At 41.2% G+C, this 23,378-nt stretch overlaps 2 protein-coding genes across 3 annotated transcripts; one reads left to right on the top strand and one right to left on the bottom strand.

Annotated features, from left to right (window-relative positions):
* Positions 1-3,911: 3,911 nt before the first annotated feature.
* On the bottom strand, positions 3,912-21,805 carry pamr1a (peptidase domain containing associated with muscle regeneration 1a). 2 transcript variants are annotated; one of them, XM_077229378.1, is made up of 12 exons: positions 21,235-21,805; positions 10,497-10,665; positions 9,345-9,521; positions 8,999-9,124; positions 8,775-8,889; positions 8,118-8,335; positions 7,627-7,818; positions 7,129-7,320; positions 6,443-6,509; positions 6,116-6,345; positions 5,405-5,775; positions 3,912-4,960 (listed from the first exon to the last, which is right to left on the bottom strand). In XM_077229378.1, exons 2-12 carry the CDS (start codon positions 10,627-10,629, stop codon positions 4,382-4,384), a joined length of 2,400 nt encoding a protein of 799 aa, XP_077085493.1. In that variant the 5' UTR covers positions 10,630-10,665; positions 21,235-21,805; the 3' UTR covers positions 3,912-4,381. The 2 variants fall into 2 exon arrangements, with proteins under 2 accessions (XP_077085493.1, XP_077085492.1); XM_077229377.1 differs by lacking the exon at positions 21,235-21,805 and adding an exon at positions 20,888-21,009.
* fjx1 (four-jointed box kinase 1) lies at positions 21,045-22,684 on the top strand. The gene has a single exon (XM_077229379.1). It carries the CDS (start codon positions 21,161-21,163, stop codon positions 22,349-22,351), a length of 1,191 nt encoding a protein of 396 aa, XP_077085494.1. The 5' UTR covers positions 21,045-21,160; the 3' UTR covers positions 22,352-22,684.
* The last annotated feature ends 694 nt before the right edge of the window (positions 22,685-23,378 follow it).

Raw genomic sequence — 23,378 nt, 5'->3', positions numbered from 1 at the left:
GTGGGCTGTGCCCACACACACACACCTAACTATTTACATAACTAATATAACTAACATAGACAAACTGGAACACTGTCAATCTGAGAACAAGAACTGATTTTTAGTGTCTTTAGTGTTAATCATGCTCATGAAGAGCAGGCACACAGTTGCCTGGTGCAGACACCGCTGCAGCGAGATTGTCCCGCACGTGCTCTCCTGCGCTGGCTTCTGTGTTGCCGGGTTCAGGCGGGTCATCGTTATCCTCCGCAACTTCTGGATTAACTATGTCCCCGTTGAGAAGACAGAGGTTGTGGAGCACCGTGCAGCATGCAACAACATCTGGCACGAAAGCAGGGCTGACTTCCAGGGCCTTGAAAAAAATGGAACGCCATCGTGTTTTCAGCATCCCGAAGGCCCTCTCGACGATGTTCCGTGCTCGAGAATGCTTCCTGTTGTACCTCCCCTGTACAGCATTCTGTACAGGCTCTCTGTATGGGGTCATGAGGCAGATGGGCACACTCAGGCAAGGATACCCACCATCTCCAAGGATGCACTTTCCTGCAGGTGGAAACAGGCGGCCAGTGTACACACGGCTGTTCTTCAGCACCCTGGCATCGTGCACCGACGCAGGATACCAAATAAAAATGTCGAGGAACTTCCCCTGGTGGTCAGTGATGGCCTGCAGCTGGACAGAATTGTAAAGCTTCCGGTTAAAATAGCACTGGACGTCACTTGCTGGTGGTTTGATGCATATGTGACACCCATCTATAGCACAAGCTACTATACTGAAAGCTGGAGACCCTGCCAGCTGGGCAAAACCTGCCCTCACTGCCTCCAGGTCATCTGCGCTGGGGAAAGCGATAACCTGTCTCAAAATGCCGATGACTGCCTTACTCACTTTGGGATGTCAAAGGCGAGTGACACTATGGTATGGTGCTGCATGGGCCAGCCAGTAGAGGAACACCAGCTCGACGTCCTTTTCCCAGCCATGGTTGCAAGCAGGTTTCACAGCAGCAATCAGGGACTGGATGGACTGCTATGAAAGTCGGAGGTTGGGGCGGAGGTCAGATCCATCTTCAAAATATAGCCGAAGAATTGGTACAGCAGGATTCAGGTGGCAGTAGGTTGAAGGGCTCACAATCTGTAAAAAGGGTATATAGTTTTATTGTAGAATACAATTTGAATCAACAAATCACTTGTTTCCTGTGTTATTTATAAATATAATGTATTTATATGTATATGATCCATTTCTTATGCATGATGTATTTGAATATATACATACTCATTTACACACATATATACACATGTACACACATACATACATGCATATATATTTATGTATATATGTGTGTGTATGTATGTATATATTTATATATATATGTCTGTGTATATATATATATATACATACATACACACACACATATATATATATACATACACACATATATATGTATATCATGAATGAACCAATAGAGATTTTTTTATTTATTTAATGGCAATAGGTTATTTACAGTGGAAAAAATTAACTAATATATATATATATATATATATATATATATATGTGTGTATATATATAATATATATATATAATATATATATATATATATATATATATATATATAATGAAGACTTCAGATGTAAAAGACTCCAAGTGCCATCTCTAATTTTGATCAAGCTTGTGTATTTATGTTAAGTTTTTTTCTCTGTAAATAACCTATTGCCATTAAAATAAATAAAAGAAATAATATTTCCATTGATTCATTCATGTTTATTTATCGATGGTAATATCACAAGAAAATAAATTACTTTTTCCTTGCCAAAAATCAACATCTGTCATTGTTCACAGGTTTTTGTGAGTGTGTTTTTTCTGAGGTAAAATGTATTAGCTAAATAAATGATGATACTTACGTTATTTGAGAAATTCCGGAGAAGCTCTCTACGAAGGCGTGATCTGCGAGTAGCTGACCGACGCCGCCTCTGGACTGTAAGCTCAAACGACGTAAAAACGCCGATGAAAACGGACAGCAAAACTAAAAACAGCGCGAAGTTGATGCAGTCAGTGGAATGGGCTCTTTAAATTTTCGCGTTGCTTTGACAGCGTCTGTCACGTGACGCTCTGTTAAGACAGGATATGTCACGTGACTATTTCAACATGGCGCATGTAGTACGTCCGGACTCCATCCATACTACCCGTATTTATACTATATAGAACGTACTTTTTTAACGGTCGCGAAGTACGTTCTAATTTAAAATTAGTACCTACTCACATAGTACGCGATTTCGGACGCAGCCATAGGCCCAGTATCACAGACAGGGCTTTGACAAAGCCAGAATTAGGCCTTTGTTCAATTAGGGCATTTAAGTAGCTTTTATAAACATTACTGGTGTGCTTCTTGAGACAAAACAATGGCACTGACATTTTAATACATGTCGGTGCAAGTTGCTTTCAGTTAAAACAGTTAAAACATGCATTTTAGTCTGGGACTAGCTTAAGCCTTGTCTGTGAAATTGGGAAATAATGACCTAAACTGACCTTTCAGTTGTGCTTACTCTGGCCTAACATGACAAAAATTGGCAGGGGCATCTCATGATCTCATGATCTCATGAAGCACGACGCCATCAAATCCATCTAACCAAATCAAACAATTAGTAGTGCATGAGAACAGAGGTCTTCTCAGTGATATTTCAGGTTTAAAATCACTAAAAGCTCCATTTTAATGACATCAAAACTGTCATTAAATGACATTAGCCTGTCTTGGCTACTATTATAACCTCCGTTCCTTGATGATGTAATCGTACGCAGTGTCGATCTAATGGCACTAGGGGTTGCATATGGGAGTCCCAAACAACTCTGATACTTCAGTAAAGGTCAGTGAGAATCGGCAAGTGGAATTTGCATGCCACTCGCCTGGTTATATGGGTATAAAATGAAGTGGCTTGCATCCACTATTTCAGTGCATTCCTTTGTGCTGAGGAGCCGAGACAGTGTCCCGGGTATTTCAGCGAGTAGTTCAGTACTGTGACAAGAGGGACACTACGTCTCGTTCCCTCCATCGGGGAACGGAGGTTACAATAGTAACCAAGATGTTTCCTATCTCACTCACTTCGACACTTAGTGTTGATGTACTATTGTGACACTAGAGGTCCCTATGGAAAACACCACAACTAGCTGAACCAGGTTACAAAGTCTGGCGATGCAGATGTTGGCAAGCTACTGCGTGCCGGGTAACAAGTGCACTCGCTAAATCGTAACCTTTTTAACGTACAACATAAGCCATGTAGTCCCTTATACCACGTGGGGCCCAAAGTGTGCCAAGAAACTATCCCCCACACCATTACACCGCACCAGCCTGAATCGTTGATAGAAGGTAGGAAGGATCCATTCTTTCATGTTGTTTACACCAAATTCTGACCCTACTATCTGAATTTCGCAGTCAAAATCAGACCAGGCAACATTTTTCCAATCTTCTATTGTCCAATTTTGGTGAGCCGTGCAAATTGAAGCATCAGTTTCCCATTCTTAACTGATAGGAGTGGCACCGGGTGTAGTCTTCTGCAGTAGCCCATGTGCTTTATGGTTGGACATGTTGTGTGTTCAGAGATGCTCTTCTGCATACCGGTTGTAACGAGTGTTTATTTGAGTTACTTTTTGAACGGTAGTGTACATATACTGAATATATAAAAAAACTAAGATTTTGATAGATTTGAGAAACCCCTATATGTTTCATAATAATAGCACCATATATCATTAGTGTGGTTTAGTGATCAACACTAGGAAGGTTGCTGATTTGATTCCAGTAAGGAATGAGCCATGAGTTAAAACCAGTGTGTCCTTAAGGAGGAAACTTAACCTCAGGTTTCCCCAGGGGGTTGTCACTGTAATCTTTAAATAAAACCATTTTAAAAAATTACTAAAAACAGTAAATACCACATTGTGTTCCTCAAATCTCATTTAATTAAAACATTTTGAATAATAAATACAGAGTCCCAATTTTAGTAAACAATGGCTACACAAAAGACAAGTGTAAATACATGTTCTGTAAATTGATTGTGTAAAAAGTATGAACAAAATGGGTTGTGAAACATCTTGAAGAGAGACCAAAGACAAGCTAAGGCCTGCAAACCCAGTGACTGAATTCACATGGAACGCTTCCTCTTCATTATACCATGCAAATACATATCCTCACCCACACACAAGGCCATAAACTAGTTGTGAAATCCAAGTGTCACACTTTCTCTAATCAATGATCATGGTTTTTGTGCAATATAATTTCTGCCAGAACAATTCACTATCAAACGAAAGAGAAAAGTCAAAGGGCAAATATATCATCTCCACTCTCTATGATCTGGAACATAGAAAATGCTGTACAGACAATTGCTCTTCAATATTTGATCTAGAGCTCTATGCAATGTTCGTTTCAATCCAGTTCTTAAAGTTAGCTACCCGTGTGTAGATGGTGTATAGATTTGGATTACAATCTTGCAGATCATATCCGAAGCTCACTAACCCCAGCAGTTCCCAAGAAAGATTAGAATCAGTGTGCTCTGCTCCACTGGGGTGAAAAGTCTCCAGCCCTAAAGTGAGTTGGGAGTCAGCAGAGGGTGAAAGGATGATCCCTCCAGTTTCAGAAGGACAGATCGTAGATGGGCTCAGTGGATGTTGCCGTCCACATAGCATGTTGTCAGTCATACTTATCGGGACACCGTGTTTGCCATATTGTTCTTCGCAATTCACCACATCAGCTACGTCTATCAGTCCGGTTCGGACCGACTCAGAGTCTGTGTGTGCCCTGTGTTGGCCTGGCTCGGGCCAACCAGTGAGGGTGGCCTGCTTTGCAGTGACCTCGCCACCCTGCTGACGCGGCAGGCAAACAGGGGACACGTACTCACTGATTCGAGCTTTGTCCACCAGCTTCAGAATGGCCACGTCGGAGTCTAAGACATGTGGATCGTAGTTTGGATGGATCAAGATCTGAGAAATCTGTGTGGGAACAGATATGATGAAAGACTTGCACTGAAAGAGGCTGGTCGTTTAGGAAGTAAATAATCCTACAGACTTCTTGGCAAAGCCTAATCATAGATTATCGATAAGAATGTGCCTTGAGTTTTAATGCGTATATTTAGTCTGCAGTATCCTCTGTATGGCTTTGGGCTTTCCAAGAACTTTCCAAGACACAAAATATGGAAATGCTGTTTGATTTATGGAAAGGTCTCATTCTATTAATGTCAAGACTTATTTCAGCGATGTTACATGCAATTTATTTAGATGTAACTCATGTAACAAATAAATAGATAACATATAGATAGATAAATAATAGGGCATGTTTGAATATTGGTACTGTAATATAGAGTATCTGTGGTTCTAGAGGAACTTCTGCAAGACATGCAAGCATGACTGTTTTTAGTGTAGTCTGAAAGCTCTTACTTGTATGTGCTGTAGTCTCTTGTTCTCTCTGAAGTCGCTGAGGTAATGTTTTCCCATCACTACATTCAGATCATCTGCACTGAGAGCTTCAGTTCGTCCAGGCTCTGCCACACAATGAGCAGCCACCACGACCCAGTGCTGGTTAACCAGAGCCCCGCTGCAGACAAGCTCCCATCTCCGGTCCTTCTTAACCCATTCTTCCTCCTCCCCCTCCCACTCTTCTTCTTCATCTATGGCAAAGGTGTCCCCCCGTCTTTTGGACCTTGCCATAAGAGGACTGGCATTGTACAGATGGGTATATATGGCAGCATGCCATGGCCAGTGGATCTCTGTTAAATTTTGGGGACTGGCAGGTGGCAATTTACCACATACTGGAAGAGAATGAGTGGCAGAGTGAGTTATGGCACTAATTTCTAATCAGTTTAATCAGTGCCAGTTTTAAAATAAAATAAAATAAATATCACTATTATTATATATACAAGTTTATTATTGCAATTACATATACATATATACATATATATATATATATATATATATATATGTATATATATATATATATATATATATATATATATATTATGAAATACATTTAAAATGAGATCGATTGTGTGCTGTTCTACCATCTGTCAGGGTTATTAGTACATAGAAAATATTTGTAAATTGGAAATCTGGTTACAAAACATGCTGTAAATGTGTTAGTGCTTCCCCCACCTGGTGAACAGGAGAAATGACGACCACTCCACTTGCCAGTCTTTAGGCATGTGCGGCGTGCACTACCAGAGGGCTTGTAAAGCGCTGAAACACACTCATATTCTATGCTGGTATACACATGATGGAAAGTTGATGGCAAATCTCCAAAAACAGAAAAAACTTTCCCCAGCAAGTCTGTGTCAGTCCCTCCCTGACTGGATGCAGAGTACAGCTTGTGGACTGGACTTTTCCTACCATTAAAAGGGATAAAATGTGGATCCAGAAGTCTTTAAAACAGCTTAACGAGTTTAATATCACACTATACACAAAGGAATGAAAAAAGTCTACCTGGAAGGAGGTTGGTATTCTAAAACCTTCTGTCGCACAAGTTTTGAAACTTTAGGTTCTCTACAGGCTGTAAAACAGTTTAGGTGTTCAAGTTCACAGAGTGAACAAAATATACTGGTTAGACTTTATTGTAATGTGTCCCTGTTGCAGTGTAATTAATTATACATGTAAAGTGCCCCAATTATTTTAAAGGCCCCCTGAAATCAAAATCTTTAGTATAAATATGTTAGCCTTATGGTTATAAATAAGCTGGTGTGTTCCAAAATAATATAAGCATATAAGATATAAGCATTCAAAACTTACAGTCTATTACTTCCACTAAAATGGATCATGATTTTTATGACATCACCACGGACTTAAGCTTTTCATCATATCTTCTGTCCAATCAAATGCTCTCTAGAATCTAAAGCGTCCCGCTCCTATGCTATAAATTCCACCTGGCCACTGTATTAAAAGGGAATATTCGGGAATATTCAGGACTTTAAGTACGGAGTAATATTAATACATCTTCTTACTATAGGGTTAGGGTAGGATTAGCGTTTGGTTTAGGGGTAGTTGCATGTAATTATGCCTAATTTATAGTTATTACTGTAGTAAATACATGTAAAATGTTTGGCCAGGACACATTAAAAATAAAGTGTAAGATATTTTATAATCGATTTGAAACTTGAAGAAGAGACGGGTACCTCTGACACAGAGGGGCTGACTGCCGCTCCAGGTCCCATTCTTCTGGCATGTTCTTTTCGAGTCCCCTCTGAGAATGTACGTATTATTGCAGAAATATTCCACATATTTAATTCTGCCATCAGAGCCTGAAATCTCTGCTGAGTATCCATTGTGGACCTGTGGTGGAGTGGGGCATTCTTTTATGATCACTTCTGTAAATAAAAAATGGCAGTAGAACTCTGAAGTCACTGATCTTTGCAATGATCCGGCAGCCTTTTTTCTACTAACTAAAACATATTTTTTGAGCATTGTATGCATTTAAAATACATATATTTTTCATACATTTTAAAATGCTGAAAGATCTCAATAAGACATTCTGACATTCTATGATCTCAAGTTCAGAGAAGCACGACTCCCAGGCATACAGGCACACCTGGCTCGGGTGGTAAGCAGCTTTGTCAGTCTCAAAGGGTGTAATACCAAAAGCAGTTGTCATAACTACATAAGAGTCAGCGTACCCTTTATGCACACAGGAGCACTTCCACTCCAAGTGCCATTGGGAAGACATGTCCGCTGAGATGCTCCCTTGAGCTTGTACGGTTTATAGCAAAGGTACTGAACCGAGCTGAGGATGTCACCTTCCTTGTACCGCAGGAAGAGATCTCCATGTGCAGGCTTCTGGGGGGTTGCACAGAGAGGGGGTGTTTGCCCTTGTGAAAAGCAATAAAATGTCATGATGCAATATGTAAGCATTAAAAATTAAACAGATTTTTTTGCTGAGATGACTTTTAAAGTAATCTCTCTTCTCTGAAGCCCACTCAGCAAAAACAACAAAAAGCCTCAATGAGGTCTATAAAATTAGAGAAAACGGGAAATGCTAGCAGGAAATGAGCTGTATGGTTCAGGATCTGAAAACCAAATTATTATAAATGAATGAACTGCAAATATAATATGCTCAAATAAAAACAAACAAATAAATAAAGCTTACAGCTAGCAATCTATTTTGTACCTGATACTTCTTGGAATGTGGCAAAAAATCCATCATAGTTATTGTAGCCATCTGACACAAAAAGAATATGCAGAGAGTTTCCAGCGGTTCTGATTGGTAAAGGGCTATCTTCCCCACAGTATCTGCCAATCACAGGTGACTTCAGACTGTCCCCATCCCGCACCTCTACATAGTCATATCGACAACTATGGTCAGATTCCAGGCTAATCATTGAGAACCTGCATTGAAAAAAAATACAGTATATATTTGTAATATAATCGTTTCTTCAAAATAATTCAATTGGGAAATGTTTAAACTGCAATTTATGGTAACACTTTATTTTGATGGTCAATGTTGAACATTCTGTTCACTATAAGTACCTGCAACTACATGACAAACTCTCATTAGAGTATTAGTAGAATGTCTGGTTAATATCTGATAACACTTTATTGTGATGCTCCCCAACAGACATTCTATTGACTAAGTGACTTTGCAACTGTATCTCAACTTATTATATCCCAACCCAGTCTACTAATACTCTACTAACACTCTAATGAGAGTTAGTGGACATGTAGGTGCAACGTTACTTAGAGTCAACAGAATGTGTTAAAGGAAACATTAAAATAAAGGGAAACCCAATTTATTATTCATCCGCTTTGTAGCATTTATAAAAGTTACCTGAGTTCCATCGTTGCTCCTCTGCCAACTTGTAGAGTCCATTCACATTTGGCATTGATTGGATAACTCTCTAAAGTCACATGACCCTGGGGTCTCTGTATAACTTCTCCACATGCTAAAGTTGGCGAATATTTAGAGTGTGTGTCTAAAATTATTGAGATATTTGTGACATAATAAAAAGCAATCGTGTTAAACTTAATTCTGGAAAGAACCGAAAGACTCACTGAGACAGTCTCCACCAGACCATCCTTGACGACATGCTGTGCAGTACCTGCCAATGATGTAGAAATTATCCTTGGCCTGCCAGGTGCCATTGTTGCAAGTCTTGCAGTTGTCAAAAATGTTGCAACCTGGATGGATGGATGGATGGATGGATGGATGGATAGATAGATAGATGGATAGATGGAAAGCATAAATACATTTAAAGAAACTAAACTATGGAGAAACTCATACATTTTTTTTTAAATCGATTTGACACAGATATGCAATATGAATCCAATCATTTGAACTGCTCGAGTTGAAAAAATACACTTGCAGGTTATGTAAAGTTGGAGTTTTGTTCCGTCTTACCCTGGTGTAGGATGCAGGGGTCACACTCATCCAGAACATTTCGACAGCAGGGTACAGCATAGCCCACTTTTGTTCCCTGAGATGGGCACTTGCATGCAATCTGCTCGTACTCACAGCAGGTACGACACATGGCGTTCCACTGTGGGCCGGGACACTTATCCTCCTGCGACCTAAAAACTAAATCAAGCAGACTAGAAGTCAGAAAAGTAGTTTCTTGCCTGCTTTTCTAGAATTCATGGTGCTGGCTTTACGTGAATCGTGCCTTCTTCAAATGAAATGTTCTCTGTGATAAGTTTCATTTGGCATGTTAGAGGAAAAATAAGTCACCAATTCAGTCAGAGAAAAGTCATTATTCTAAACAATCAGTCAGCAAAAGCAGATGTGAAGGTTTGTGGGGGAATATTGTGCCAGACAAAAATGCAGTGTAAATAAAAATGTATGATGCTGTGTAGACAACCAAACTATCTTTAAGTTCTCAACGGTGTCTTCAAGTCATGCTTCTGTCATAGATCTGACTACCAGTCTTGTAATTATAGTCTGTGATATTTCAACACCCATCAAGGGTTTTGCTGTGACCATAATTAAGATGAGCAACTGTGATTATTGTGCAACAGTGCCAAAATTATAACCTACTCTAGCAAGATTCCTGTCTGTGTCTTGCTGTCTTTGAGTTTACAGACAAGTTACTAAAGTCATTTCCTGGTGCATTTATCTCATGTCTGTTTTTCTCATTTGTGAGAAAATGTCCAACGAGATTTATGCATGTTAAGCACATGTATTCAGGTCTACTTAACATATATAAATATAACTGACCATTAATTACACCTCTATATATTTTAAACAATGCGGATAAAGAATATCTAAAATTTGCAAGTAACACAAAGACAACTTGTCATGAACATTTAAACAGATTCATATATGAAGAAAAGTCAACTGGAACTTAAGGAATGCTTCTCTGATCTTTACAGCACTCTTTAAAGTAACCTTCAGACTAACATTAAGTGCTGTTATAAGGACTAAATATGTTGTCATATACACATACTTTCCAATGGCTGTGGTATTTAAATTGCACAGCGCATTGCAATAACAGTGTTTGTGTCAGAGAAACACATTCATTAAAAGTACATTTTACAGTCCTTGCAAAACTCTTACCATTTGGCCAAGATGCCTCAGTGCTTAAAAGCTGAAGAAGATAAAGAAGGATTGGGAGCGAAGAGAGGTATCCACACTTAGGGGACATCCATATCCCTGTGCACAAAGCCAGCTGGCCTGCGGGAAAGAGCATTCTTCTGCCAAGACTTCTGTTGTGTCAAATGAGCTCCTGCAACATGAGGCCAGTGATTAGTACCCCCTCAGTCTCAGTCTCTCTCTCTCTCTCTCTCTCTCTCTCTCTCTCTCTCTCTCTCTCTCTCTCTCTCTCTCTCTCTCTCTCTCTCTCTCTCTCTCTCTCTCTCTCTCTCTCTCTCTCTCTCTCTCTGACAGTTTCTATAGCTTATTTCTGTTTGACTATTCTCTCAGTCTCTCCTTCAATTTACAGTCTGTTACAGTTTCACTGTTCACTGTTGCTGTGACGTAAGGAGTTTGATACAGAGCAAGGGAAAACCTTTAACCCATTCTCATAGCAATTTCATGTTTGTCTATTTGTTAGACACAGTTACTAAGTTACTTCTAAATATTCCCCTCGATACTGATCTGGAAACAAACCAAATTGTTGTAGCAGCTTGGAAAAAACATTGGAATTTCAACTGTAAATTTAGTTGCTAGAGGAGTCTTCAATTATAATAATTTAGGTAATAATTTATGTACTGACTAAGCCCGGTTGAAAAAAAAAGTGAAATTTACATCTATATATGTGCAAGGCACACAAGGACTTGCACATATATATCTGTTTGTCCATTTGCCTGATCCATTTGGAGTATTTATTTTCTTAGACTCAGTTTCAGCCTTCTGCTGCAGATTTTACTTTTGATATGAGAAAAGTTTAGTGGGTTTTTTTTTAAAGGTTGATTCCAAAGATACAGATGTGAGTGATTGTGTTTGGTAGAACGGTTGAGCAGGATAAACTAAAGAGGAAAACATTTCCCCAGTTTGTTTTGAGCTCCCATGGAAACCGAGTTTCCATGTTCTTAACTTTTCCCAAATACACTCATTCTGTCTGAATGAAGAAAACCCCCTGCTCTAATGACTGTGATGATTAACATGTGTCACAAGACACACAGCACAAACACATTAGAAAACTAAAAAAAGTTTTTATTATCCTACTTGTAAATAACAGTTGATCTCATCTATTTATAATTAGAAAAGTATTCTAAAATGATCTCAGATCTCACTATCCATGTTTTTAAGTTTATTTTTGATCACTGCCTGTTTCCACTCTCACTATACCATACAGTATCAATTCTTACAAATAAAACCCTCCTAAAATCCTTTTCATTCTCCAAACAGTAAAATCCATTCTCAAATCCAGCTTGGCATGTTTAATGATTGTGTGCATAATGAAAACACATTCTAAAATGTTATATGTCATAATGTTATAATGTCCTCAGAATGTTTATCTGTTGTAGGACTCTCATATTTAAGTAGCGTCAGATCTGGTAACAATGAAACTGTTCAACAGCACACAAGTAACATATGGATACATTTAAAACCCACTAAAATTATATATATATAATCTTGTTTTGTTATGTTTTTTTAGGGTTTGTCATAGAAATTTAACATGCAACCCTGACATTTAATTTGTTTCAGCTGTGGCAACTATATACAAGCAAAATTCCACAGAAAGGAGAGAGTATACAACATATTTTCAAATAAATATTTCCTTCCGAACTAAAATATTTTATGAATCTTGTTGGTAATTTTAAAGTGATATTTGAACAATTGTTTAGATTATAACAAGATTCTTATTTCTGTTCAGGGGCAATCCATCAATATCTAAGCAATATTGGATTATATGCTTGTGCAACTGTATAACTTATGATATGTAGACTGTAACCACTTATTGAAAACCAAAACTTGCCTCTCTGGATGTTTTGAGTTTCAGATTCAGATTGTTTTATTTAGTGCCATGTCAGCATCCAAGGCTATTTTCATGGCAAAAATTAAATTACAAAAAATACAAATATCATATAAATACAATAAAAACCGAACAAACAAAAACAGCAAGTCATATTATACAAGATTTTTTAAATTGATGTTTTGAGTTAGAGTCAACTACCAAATAAGAAACATTCAAGAACCGTTTCTGATGATAGTGTGTTCTACTTAGCATCTCTTGCTCTAGGGCAGTCTGAAGGGGAAAAGGGCCTCTTTCTAAAATATTCATGGACATTCTGGACACAGTTCTCTAAGACGTGCATTTCCAATGAGAAGGAACATCGAGTGAACAGACACTTTAGTGCTTTGCCACACACTTTGTACAGCTCTGCAAAATTTAGTCACTTTATTTTAGTGCTGCTCCTTTTTTTATAGCACCTGCATAACTGTTCTTATTTGCACCCACAAAGTAAAAGATTAATGGACCATAAAACCCATTTGAATAGAGTAGAATGGAATATGGAGTGAACTGTCTACATAATGTAGTAGTTTTAATGTTGTTTGTGATGTCCCTCATTTGTAAACAACTTTGGATAAAAGCTTCTGCTAAATAAATAAATGTACGCGTTAAATAAATAAAAATGTACAAGTATAGTTTTTTCAGAATTGCCAAAATCACCTAAAGCTTCTCCCTCTTATTATTTGCTTTGTTAAATCAAAATTATAATACCTGTCTAAGTGATTACTATGGTCCTGGTGGGACCATATTAGTATTTTTAGTATTGTTGTCCTGAGTTCCCTTTCGTTCAGTCACGCTGAGTTACGTCAGTGACTGACGAAATGGGGGTTTCGCTTAGAAGCCTATAACCTTTGAGCTCTACAAAACGAGCCAATGGCAAAACAATGCCATGTGGCTGAGGAATTTGCATAGCGCAAATCCGCCCCACCGTGTAGGTATACAAGGAGGAGCGGGGCAATCTTGCATTATGTTTTTGCTTCAGAGCCAAGAGCTTCTCTTCACTCTTCAAGCCTTTTCTGAGTTCTAATACGACGAGGCGAGCGGCTCTTCAGTCTGTTGGTGTAGCGCCGTATTCCAGCGAGATCACATCGCTAGGCAGCCTCTTCCGCCTTCTCTACCCTCGATGGGGCCGTGGCTAATGGGTACACTGGGGTCCCCCCGGTGGAGCGCTCTGTGGCGATGCAGCTGTGTCCCCAGAGCGCTTTTACCTGGCGTGGTGATCCTAAGCACCCCTCCAAAGCCTGTAGGTTTTTGTCTACTCTGGTGGGCAAGACCTATAGAGCTGTGGGGCAGGCTGCCGCCTCACTGCATGCGATGGCCATCCTTCAGGTCAACCAAGCCAAGGTGCTCAGAGACATGCACGAGGGTAGAACTGATCCAGGGCTCATGGAAGAGCTGCGTGCCGCCACTGACCTCGCTCTCCGGGCGACGAGGTTGACCGCACGCTCCCAGGGTCAGGTGATGTCCACAGCCGTGGTCCAGGAAAGGCACCTGTGGCTTAACCTGGCCGATATGCGGGAGGCTGAGTGGACCCGGTTCCTCAACTTCCCTATACTGGCCTCTTCGGCAGCGCGGTCGAGGACTTTGCCCAACAGTTCTAGGCCGCCCAGAAGCAGACTGAGGCCATCAAACATATTCTGCCCCAGCGGCCAGCTGCTGCCTCCACCCAGCTGCCGGCTCAGTCCGCTCGCCACCGAGTGCGCTCTCCTGCGGCTCCCGCCCCTCCCGCACAGCCTCAGCAGCAGTTTTCACCCAGGCCGCGCCGTGGAGGTGGCCGCAGGAAGTCCGCCCAAGTCCGCACCAGCCCCGCAGCCTGCCAAACCGGTATACCATGGTGGGTGGCAATGCCCCTTTCATGCATGCGGAGGTCGCACCCAACTGGCGAAGGGTGCGATCGAGACAGTCCGTCCAGCCGAAACGAAGTCCGGCTTCTACAGCCCCTACTTCATTGTACCCAAGAAAACCGGTGGGTTACGGCCAATCCTGGACCTGCGCATCTTGAACCGAACCATTCACAGGCTTCCATTCAAGATGATGACAGCCAAACGTATTTTCGAATGTGTTCGTCCATTGGATTGGTTTGCAGTGATCAACCTGAAGGACGCATACTTTCATGTCTCCATTCTTCTCGACGACTGGCTGATTCTAGCTCACTCTCGAGACCAGGTTTACGAAGACAGGGACATGGTGCTCCGGCACCTCCCCTGTTTGGGTCTTCAGGTCAACTGGGAAAAGAGCAAACTCTCCCCCGTGCAGAGGATCTTATTTCTTGATATGGAAACCGACTCGGTCGCCATGTGCGAGCAGCTTACGAGCGTGCGCGCGCAGTCACTGCTGACTTGGCTGAGACAAATCGAGGGCAGAAGTGCAGTTCCACTGAAGTTATTACAGAGGCTCCTGTGGCATATGGCATCCGCAGCGGCTGCAATGCCGCTCGGACTGTTTCATATGAGACCGCTTCAGCACTGGCTTCGCGATTGAGTCCCGAGATGGACATAGCAACCAGGCACGATCCGAGTACCAGTTACTCGGGCCTGCCATCAGACCTTCACCCCGTGGTCAAACCTCTTCTTTCTACGGGTCGGAGTGCTCTTAGAACGAGTTTCAAGGCATGTTGTTGTGTCAACAGATGCCTCCACCACGGGCTGGGGTGCCATGTGCAATGGACATTCTACCGTGGGCTCCTGGACAAGACACCAGCGCCTTTGGCATGTCAATTGCCTCGAGTTGCTGGCAGAACGTTTGGCCCTGCACCGCTTTCGGGCGTTGCTCAAGGACCAACATGTACTAGTCCGTTCAGACAACATGACGACAGTAGCGTACATCAACCGACAAGGTGGTCTACGCTCCCGCTGTATTTCGCAATTCGCCCGCCATCTCCTCCTATGGAGTCATAGGAGCATCTAAGGTCGGTTCAAACCATTCACATCCCCGGAGAGCTGAATCGTGCAGCCGATGAGCTCTCACGGTTTCAGCCACTTCCTGGGGAATGAAGACTCCATCCCCAGATTGTTCAGCTGATTTGGGAACAGCCTCCCAAGACTCTTCCCACTGCCGCTTGTTTTATTCCCTGACCGAGGGGACCCTCGACATGGAGGCACTAGTGCACAGCTGGCCGCGGGGCCTGCGCAAGTATGCGTTTCCTCCAGTGAGCCTTCTTGCACGGGTCCTGTGCAAGATCAGGGAGGACGAGGAGCAGGTCCTCTTGGTTGCACCTCATTGGCCCACCCGGACTTGGTTCTCCGAACTGGTGCTCCTTGCAACAGCCCCTCCCTGTCCAATCCCTCTGAGGAAGGACCTCCTTTCTCAGAGACGGGGCACTCTCTAGCACCCATGCCCCTATCTGTGGAACCTGCGGGTGTGGGTTCTGGACGGGACGCGGCAGGTTTGAGTACCCTACCACCTCAGGTGATGGCTACCATCACTTCTGCTAGGGCCTGGTCCACGAGACACGCCTATGCTCTGAAGTAGAACCTCTTTGTCACCTGGTGTTCTTCTCGCCGAGAAGACCCCAGAAAATGGCCGATAGAGTCGGTGCTCTCCTTCCACCAAGAAGGGTTGGAACGAAAGCTGTCTCCTTCCACCCTGAAGGATTACGTGGCTGCGATCTCTGCGCACCACAACCTTGTAGCGTTGAAAACGGTGGGACAGCATGACCTGGTCGTCAGGTTCCTTAGGGGAGCGAGTAGACTAAATTCTCCTCGATCTCCTCTTATACCCTCTTGGGACCTTGCAGTGGTCTTCTCTGCCCTGCAGAGAGCTCCCTTTGAGCCTTTGCGATCAGTGGAGCTTAAGTTTCTGTCTATGAAGACAGCGCTTCTGGTCGATATGGCCTCCATCAAGAGGGTAGGGGACCTGCAGGCATTTTTGGTTGACGAAGCGTGCCTGGAATTTGGGCCGGATAACTCTCACTTGATCCTGAGACCCCGGCCTGGATACGTGCCCAAGGTTCCCACCACTCCTTTCAGGGACCAGGTGGTGAACCTGCAAGCGCTGCCCTTGGAGGAGGCAGACCCAGCCTTGGCACTGCTCTGTCGCCCTCCGTGCTTATGTAGACAGAACGCAGTGTTTTAGGACCTCAGACCAGCTCTTTGTCTGTTATGGTGGGAAGCTGAAGGGAAAGGCTCTCTCCAAGCAAAAGTTGTCTCACTGGATAGTGGATGCCATTGTCTTGGCTTACCAGATGCAGGGTCGACCATGCCCCCTAGGTGTGAAGGCACAATCCACCCGGTATGTGGCTTCCTCTTGGGCTTTAGCGCATGGCGCCTCGCTAACAGACATCTGTAGAGCTGCAGGCTGGACGACACCCAACAAATTCAAGAGATTCTATAATCTCCGGGTAGAGCCAGTGTCCTCTCATGTATTCGCTTCCATTAGCCAGTAAGTAGGATCTGCTCTGTGTCATCGCTTGGTACGCCATTCCACTCCACGGACTGGATATGTGCGCTATCTCACCGAAATGAAAATTATAGGCCGAATAATAACAAAACGCTTGGCCGAAGGCCGAATTCCAGTGTTTCACATTTTTTCCATAATTTTTTTCATTAATTAAATAGTAAAAATGTGCTTTTTACTATTTTGTCTTGCTTTTCAGAGAAAAAAAAAATCTAATTACAAAAATACAATTTACAAATATTTATTTAACACTGAACATTTTTAACATTTCAGCAGATATTATACAAAAATAAATAAATTAGTCAAATAAAAAAAAAAAAATTTAGGCCTATGTTAGGCCTATGACTGACTGCTGAAAGAATGTAAGTTAACTCTACAACAAAAAAAGTGCATTGAAAAGTGCTAAAAAATGTGGATGAACCCAGAACAAATGAATAACTGTCCTAGACATAAGCCTATACTTTTGCGGTTTACATACACTATATCGCGATTAGAACAAAGAACTTAAGAATAAAGAATTTACTATACACAATCCTCAGCTGGATCCGTTGCTCCTCGAAATTAAACCAAAACCAGCACTTCGGAGGTAAATTCTTACAGGATTATATTACTATTACGCTATTATTCCTCACAGCATCCCAAGACGACGTAAAGTACATAAATCTGATTAAACTTGATGTGTTTTATCGAGTTGATGAGGACGTTCACAGGTTTGCATGGATTGCCTCAAATCATTTGCGTTTCAATAGCGCACGCTCTCCGTGGGCGTGTTCACATTAGCAGATAATTTGCCATGAGAAAGACTGACATCTCTCTCTTTTCATACAGATTACATAAACAAATAATATTTGTTTTTATTTTGAATTAGATTTTTTTAAAGTAGAAACTTAAATGATTATAAAGATATATTGCTTTTGCCTGTGTGACTAGTATTCGCTGAGTTTTGTTTAAGTTTAAAAACGCTCCAGAGAAAAAGTTCCTGGAGACAGAAAGGCAGAAAATTCCCCCTGTTTATTTTCTTTATTTTACAAAAGCACAATGTTTTGTCTCGATTGGGGCATGTTTGCTGCATTTTTAAAGCGCGTGCCTCTCCCTCTATGCTGGTTACTATTTGACCTCCTCATCAAAAACGTCATTGTTTGGTAAAATTTATTATTTTTACTTATTCGACCGAAAGTGCTTTTTTTTGCTATTTTCGGCCGAATAATTTCGGTTGCCAAACATTTGGTGCATCCCTAGACACAACGTCTCTCCGTTCCCTGACCAGTCAAGCCTCCCTGTCAGTCGGGGCTTTCTTCTGCCCAGTGTTTTCTTCTGTAGTCTAGCATCAAAACTGGACATTCTAAAGAGGCTTCACTGATCTCAATGAAATCCTGCAGTGCCTCAAAACCAACAATCCTCATTCTGCTGGACCTGTCTGATGCCTTTCATGCTGATGACACTCAACTCAAATCAGATCTCAAAGACCAGCTCACTGTCTCTGAACCAATATCCTTCCAGACATATTGGCCAGGATGAAAAACAATACCTGTAACAGACCCCTTGTCAACGCTCTCAGCCATAATACAACACATCTCCATACAGATATGTAGGCTTGATTGGTTTTCATTGACAGTTTAGATTTGTTATCTTGAAGGCATGCAACAAAGTAATAGGGTTTTACATAATAATTGCAGTTTGTGTATTCGCTGAACAAATATGTTCTTAACATTACATGCATTTCAATCTTTTATTTAATGCAGAACTTTACACAACTAACAGTTCTGTGATTTTGATTTGGTCTGGCTATGTTCCACTACACCAACATCCCATTCTAGACCAATACACCATCACAACATATCCTAGTCTTCCCAGCAGGTGCAAAGCTGCATCATCATTATGCGCGCTTTCATCTGAAGAGTGACAGAATGGTGGCAGGGGGAGGATTTTGGCACAACACCTGCAGCTTTGCATGCTCCATGCCAGACATTTTGAGAACATCAGCTGACCAGCTGTATGTCTGGCAGTGCATTCAAGTAACAAGTCAAAACGTAATGTTTTGTTATTACCACATCAACCAGTTTTAAAGACACCAGCATTGGTCTTTAAATGCTAGAAATATCTTTGTTCAATAATTTGTGTTATTTAAAGGTGTATTGAGTAAGTTTTTACATTCAGCTGGCTCTTACTTGTGCCAATACTACCAGTGTTCTTGATTTTTATACTGACACCTACTGGAATGGATGCATGAAGTTTGTTTACTTACTGCTGCCTCTTTACAACCTTAAGATTTTATCTTTTGTTAATTTTCAGTATACGACAGATCTATGTAATTATCACTCTTGGAGTCAATCTCAGCCATTTTGTACATTAGTGTGGATGTACATTCAAGGGAACTCACTAACCCTAGTGCTGGTACATGACTGCCTGTCGCAATCCACTGATCTGTGTGAGGTCTCTCATTGCAGTGGCTGAGTTGGTTGCATTTTGCAGTGTGGCAACTGTGACCATCATGTGTCTATGCTTGGCACTTGATGTTCCGACATTTATTCCCAATCTGTGGTGTGAGAGCTGCACATTGTCTCATGACTCTAGCAGGGAATGCTTGTTTGGACATTTTATGTTTCCTTTCAAACTCACTGTGTTTGGACTGACTGGTGGATCTCACACATACTGATCCATACCATCACTCTGGACTATCCAGTTGACTCAGTAGAAATGTTATGATTGTTGTATGTACACTACTACACTATATATATTTGTTGTTACATTATCTGATTTTTTTCACTGTAAAAAACAGAAAAGGTACTGGTAATTTTCTGCCAGGACATTATCCATGTTTATGGGCATTTTCTTTAACTCTTACACACAACACAACGCAATGTATATTTCAATATACGGAGTAAAACACCTGTAAAAATCATTTTGGAAAACTCCTTCATATTAACACGCGTGGTCCACATGGTGCCCTATTTTACGGATTTTTATAGAGTGTTGGTTTGTCTAGATGCACTTGTATGTTTGCCTTAAGCACTGGCTGAGCGCACTGTATAAATTAATCAATGAATTAATGTACAACATGTCCCGCATTCAAATTGGAAAAAAGCAGGGAAGCAGCCTAAACAAAACATAAAAATATATTTGTGAAGAATAAACCCAAATAATTGCAATGCACAATAAATACATGCTATCACAACTAAATGTTTTTGTTTTGTAAAGCAAACTGTGAAAGTTGTTATTCACAGTTAATCACTAATTCATATTATTCACTACAGTCTTGCTTTCTGCTTACTGATCTCTATATATCCACCTTATTTTACAATGTGGATGTAAGCTATTTTTTGTGAATGTGCAAGACTTCCATTAGCAGCTATATAGGTAACTAGAAGAATAAAAAATTTGCCCTACAAACCAGTGTGTTTACGATTACTATAATAAATTAAAATAATATTATAACAAATACCAGTTTGCTATATCAAGCAGTACAACAGACTGTTTTTGTACAGATAAATTACCTGGAAGTGGATGACATCGGAAGCCTCGCAAAACATTCAAGTTACAAATGACCCCACCCACTTTTACATTAGGCTAAAGGTAGATAGATTATAGCCTATCTATAATAGCCTATACTATACATCAGTGTTTCCGCCATGTTTCAAAATTATATGACAAACTTGTGTATCATCTTGTGTAGGCCTATCAACTCTTAATCAAGATATTTTCAACTTCACTTGAAGGGCACATAACTTTTTAGACTACATGTCACTGGTCAATATGGTGGTAGGCCTACATTTGAGGGCTGCAACCCAATTCATGTCAAATAAAAAAAAGCCTATTTTGATGGGTTACGACATGAATCTTCAGCTCATGTGAGTGTACATCTGCATCATTCTAATAATGTTTCTGAAAAGTTCTGTTCATTTCTTTATATGTGTAAACTTTTGTAATTAGCAAAAATCACTGAATTCACCTTTAAGTAACAACCCGCCAACTAATCACGCCATGTAACGGATATGTCGCTATAGACCTCAGTCTGAAGTTTACTCCCTCTTGTAAACAAATACTGCAGCTAACCTTGAAAGACAAGTCTGTAAATATATAAAATCCGAATAGTTACCTGTGAATTCACCAGAAAAGTTTAAACATTCTCGTCTAACATTCCATTTTCGTCATTCTCATAACCCACTAGAGAAATATGAAACGAGGTTTGTCAAGTCTCATGATCTGGTCACATGGTTCGCATCCATGTGAGTGTAGCTGTACTGAACACAGAAAGAGTTTAGGAGGAGAGTCAGGGAACACCGCACGGGAGAGGAGAAATCATGATGATTATATTTCAACCTAGGAGACTCATGTAAGAAGATGTCAAGGTAAAGCGAAATGGACTAAAATGCGTTTTGAAATCATGAAAACCGGCAAGGTGAAATTATGCGCGTCACTTTGTATGTGGCTTGGAATAGTTACCTGGATAGGAAATGTTAAGTTGCATTTTTGGTCCGTTTTTGTCCAACAAACCACTGAGCGAGGCTCTGGCGTCGTGTTCTCTTTTGCAAACGAGCATGTAAATGTTTCTAAAAGACACGCGCCATGGAACGCAGGGTTGCCAGACGGTAAAAGTTTTCGTATGCGCTCCCTGTTGGATAACGTGATCGAGCACCGGGTCTTCTGGAGCGCGTGGCTGGAAGGTCTCTCCACTCGTGTTTTTGACGTGGAGCACGAGAGGAAGTGGAGAGATCAGGTTCGGGTCGCTCGGGTGGTTTTGCTGGAAGCGGGTTGCGGCAGACCAACAAACCGTCTCGCGACCTTCGCCGACGGCACGAGAGCATGTGTGCGATACGGCATCGACGCGGATCAAGTGCTGGGCGAAGCCCTCTCTTATTATCTGGCTGAACTGCTTGGGATTTCCAACCTTCCGCCCTTGGCGCTATCCAAACTGAACCTGTCGAGTGAGCAGTGGGCAAGTGTGCGGGAAAATATAGAGGCGTTAGAATGGTCGCCAAATGCCATTGTGTCTCTCACTGAGTTCATCCCAAATGTCACTGGAGTGTTTATTCCGTTACATTTACGAAAACAGCAAGGGGGAGGTCTGCAACTCTCTGCCGAGACTATATCGAACATGACTCTAACATATCTGGTTGAATTAATGCAGTGGAGTGATCTAATCTTATTTGATTATTTAACAGCCAACTTTGATCGAATTGTCAGTCACATTTTCAGTCTCCAATGGGACGCGCGCGTAATGGAGAGGACCACTAATAACCTTCTCAAAACAATCAGTGGACATTTGCTTTTTATCGATAACGAGGCAGGGCTTATTCACGGATACAGAGTGCTTGACCTATGGGAACGATATCACACACTATTGCTGAATTCGTCGTGTATATTTCGGAGAAGTACAGTTCGGCGTATATCTGAGATGAAGCGCTCTGGAAACAGCGCAAAGCTGCTGTGTGAACTGTACCGCGCGAGGGAACCGTTGGCGCGCGAACTGGGCTCTCTGTCTGAAGAGCACGCTTTTACATTGCAGAACAGAATTGATATCGTTTACAAACATATTAAGAAGTGCACCGACATCATGTAGACATTTGTGACCTCATCTCAAGTTTTTCTATTTGTAGGTGGGTGCCACACATTGATCTATGAATATTCGTTGCTGTCTGTACTGTTAACTTCATAATATGTGTCATTCCAATGTAGTGTTTTGTAGATTTTATGAATAACGTGACAGAATTGGAGTATTAGGCTATTATTGTTTAGTCTATTGGCTGATACATTCTCCCTCTCCTGCTGAAAAAAAAACAAACATCTTAAACCAGCTTAAGTTAATGTGTTGGTTTCCCAGGCTGCTCTTTTGGTTGGTTTTAGGAGGATTTGGAGCATTTTTCAGCTGATAAGACTCGGAGACCAGCTTTTACACTGAACCAACACTGGACCAACACTGAACACCAGTTTGGCGAGGCAAAGCTGGTTTTAGATGCTGCTTCTTCTTAATTTTGTAAGATTAATAATAATAAAAATATGAATCTCACTTGCAGTCAAAAAAGTAATCAAATTTTGTTTTTCTCTTCATTTTCCTTTTAGCGTGTGATATGTTAGCTGTGAGCTGTTGATGGGGTTTTGATGATTGGGGGAAACTGGGGAAGTGTTGTAGCATTTATTTATTTTTTTGGCACGGTCTTAAATTTGCATGTGTCCCAAACATTGGGGGACTAAACTTTCCCTAAATTGTGTAAATGAATATCAGACAAATCACATTAGTCTGGTGATTTGTAACACAAAGAAAGTGCACAAAATTTAAAATGTTCAATACATTTAATTTCTTTTAGTGAACAAAGATGACACTTTTCCCTTTTCAAGGGAACTCAATGCTGCGTCCTCAACGTCTCGTTCCCTAGGAACCATGGTTACAGTCGTAATCTAGACGTTTTTCATAAATGTCAGTCTCCGCTTCGTCCCATTGTGTGCAGAATCTGTAGGTCCATTAGAAGGAAATTTCAGTGTTACATCCCCATCTGGTCAGCCTGACAGAATGATTTATGACTGTCCACTGCTGCTTATGAATGCTGGGACAGTAGGCTAATGTTATTCTACTATTTGTTTGATCTGCA

Source organism: Siphateles boraxobius, unplaced genomic scaffold (genome assembly GCF_051911475.1).
Source record: "Siphateles boraxobius isolate OS27281-9 unplaced genomic scaffold, OSU_SipBor_1 130, whole genome shotgun sequence".
Taxonomy (NCBI): domain Eukaryota; kingdom Metazoa; phylum Chordata; class Actinopteri; order Cypriniformes; family Leuciscidae; genus Siphateles; species Siphateles boraxobius.
This window is presented reverse-complemented; position numbering and strand designations above follow the sequence as displayed.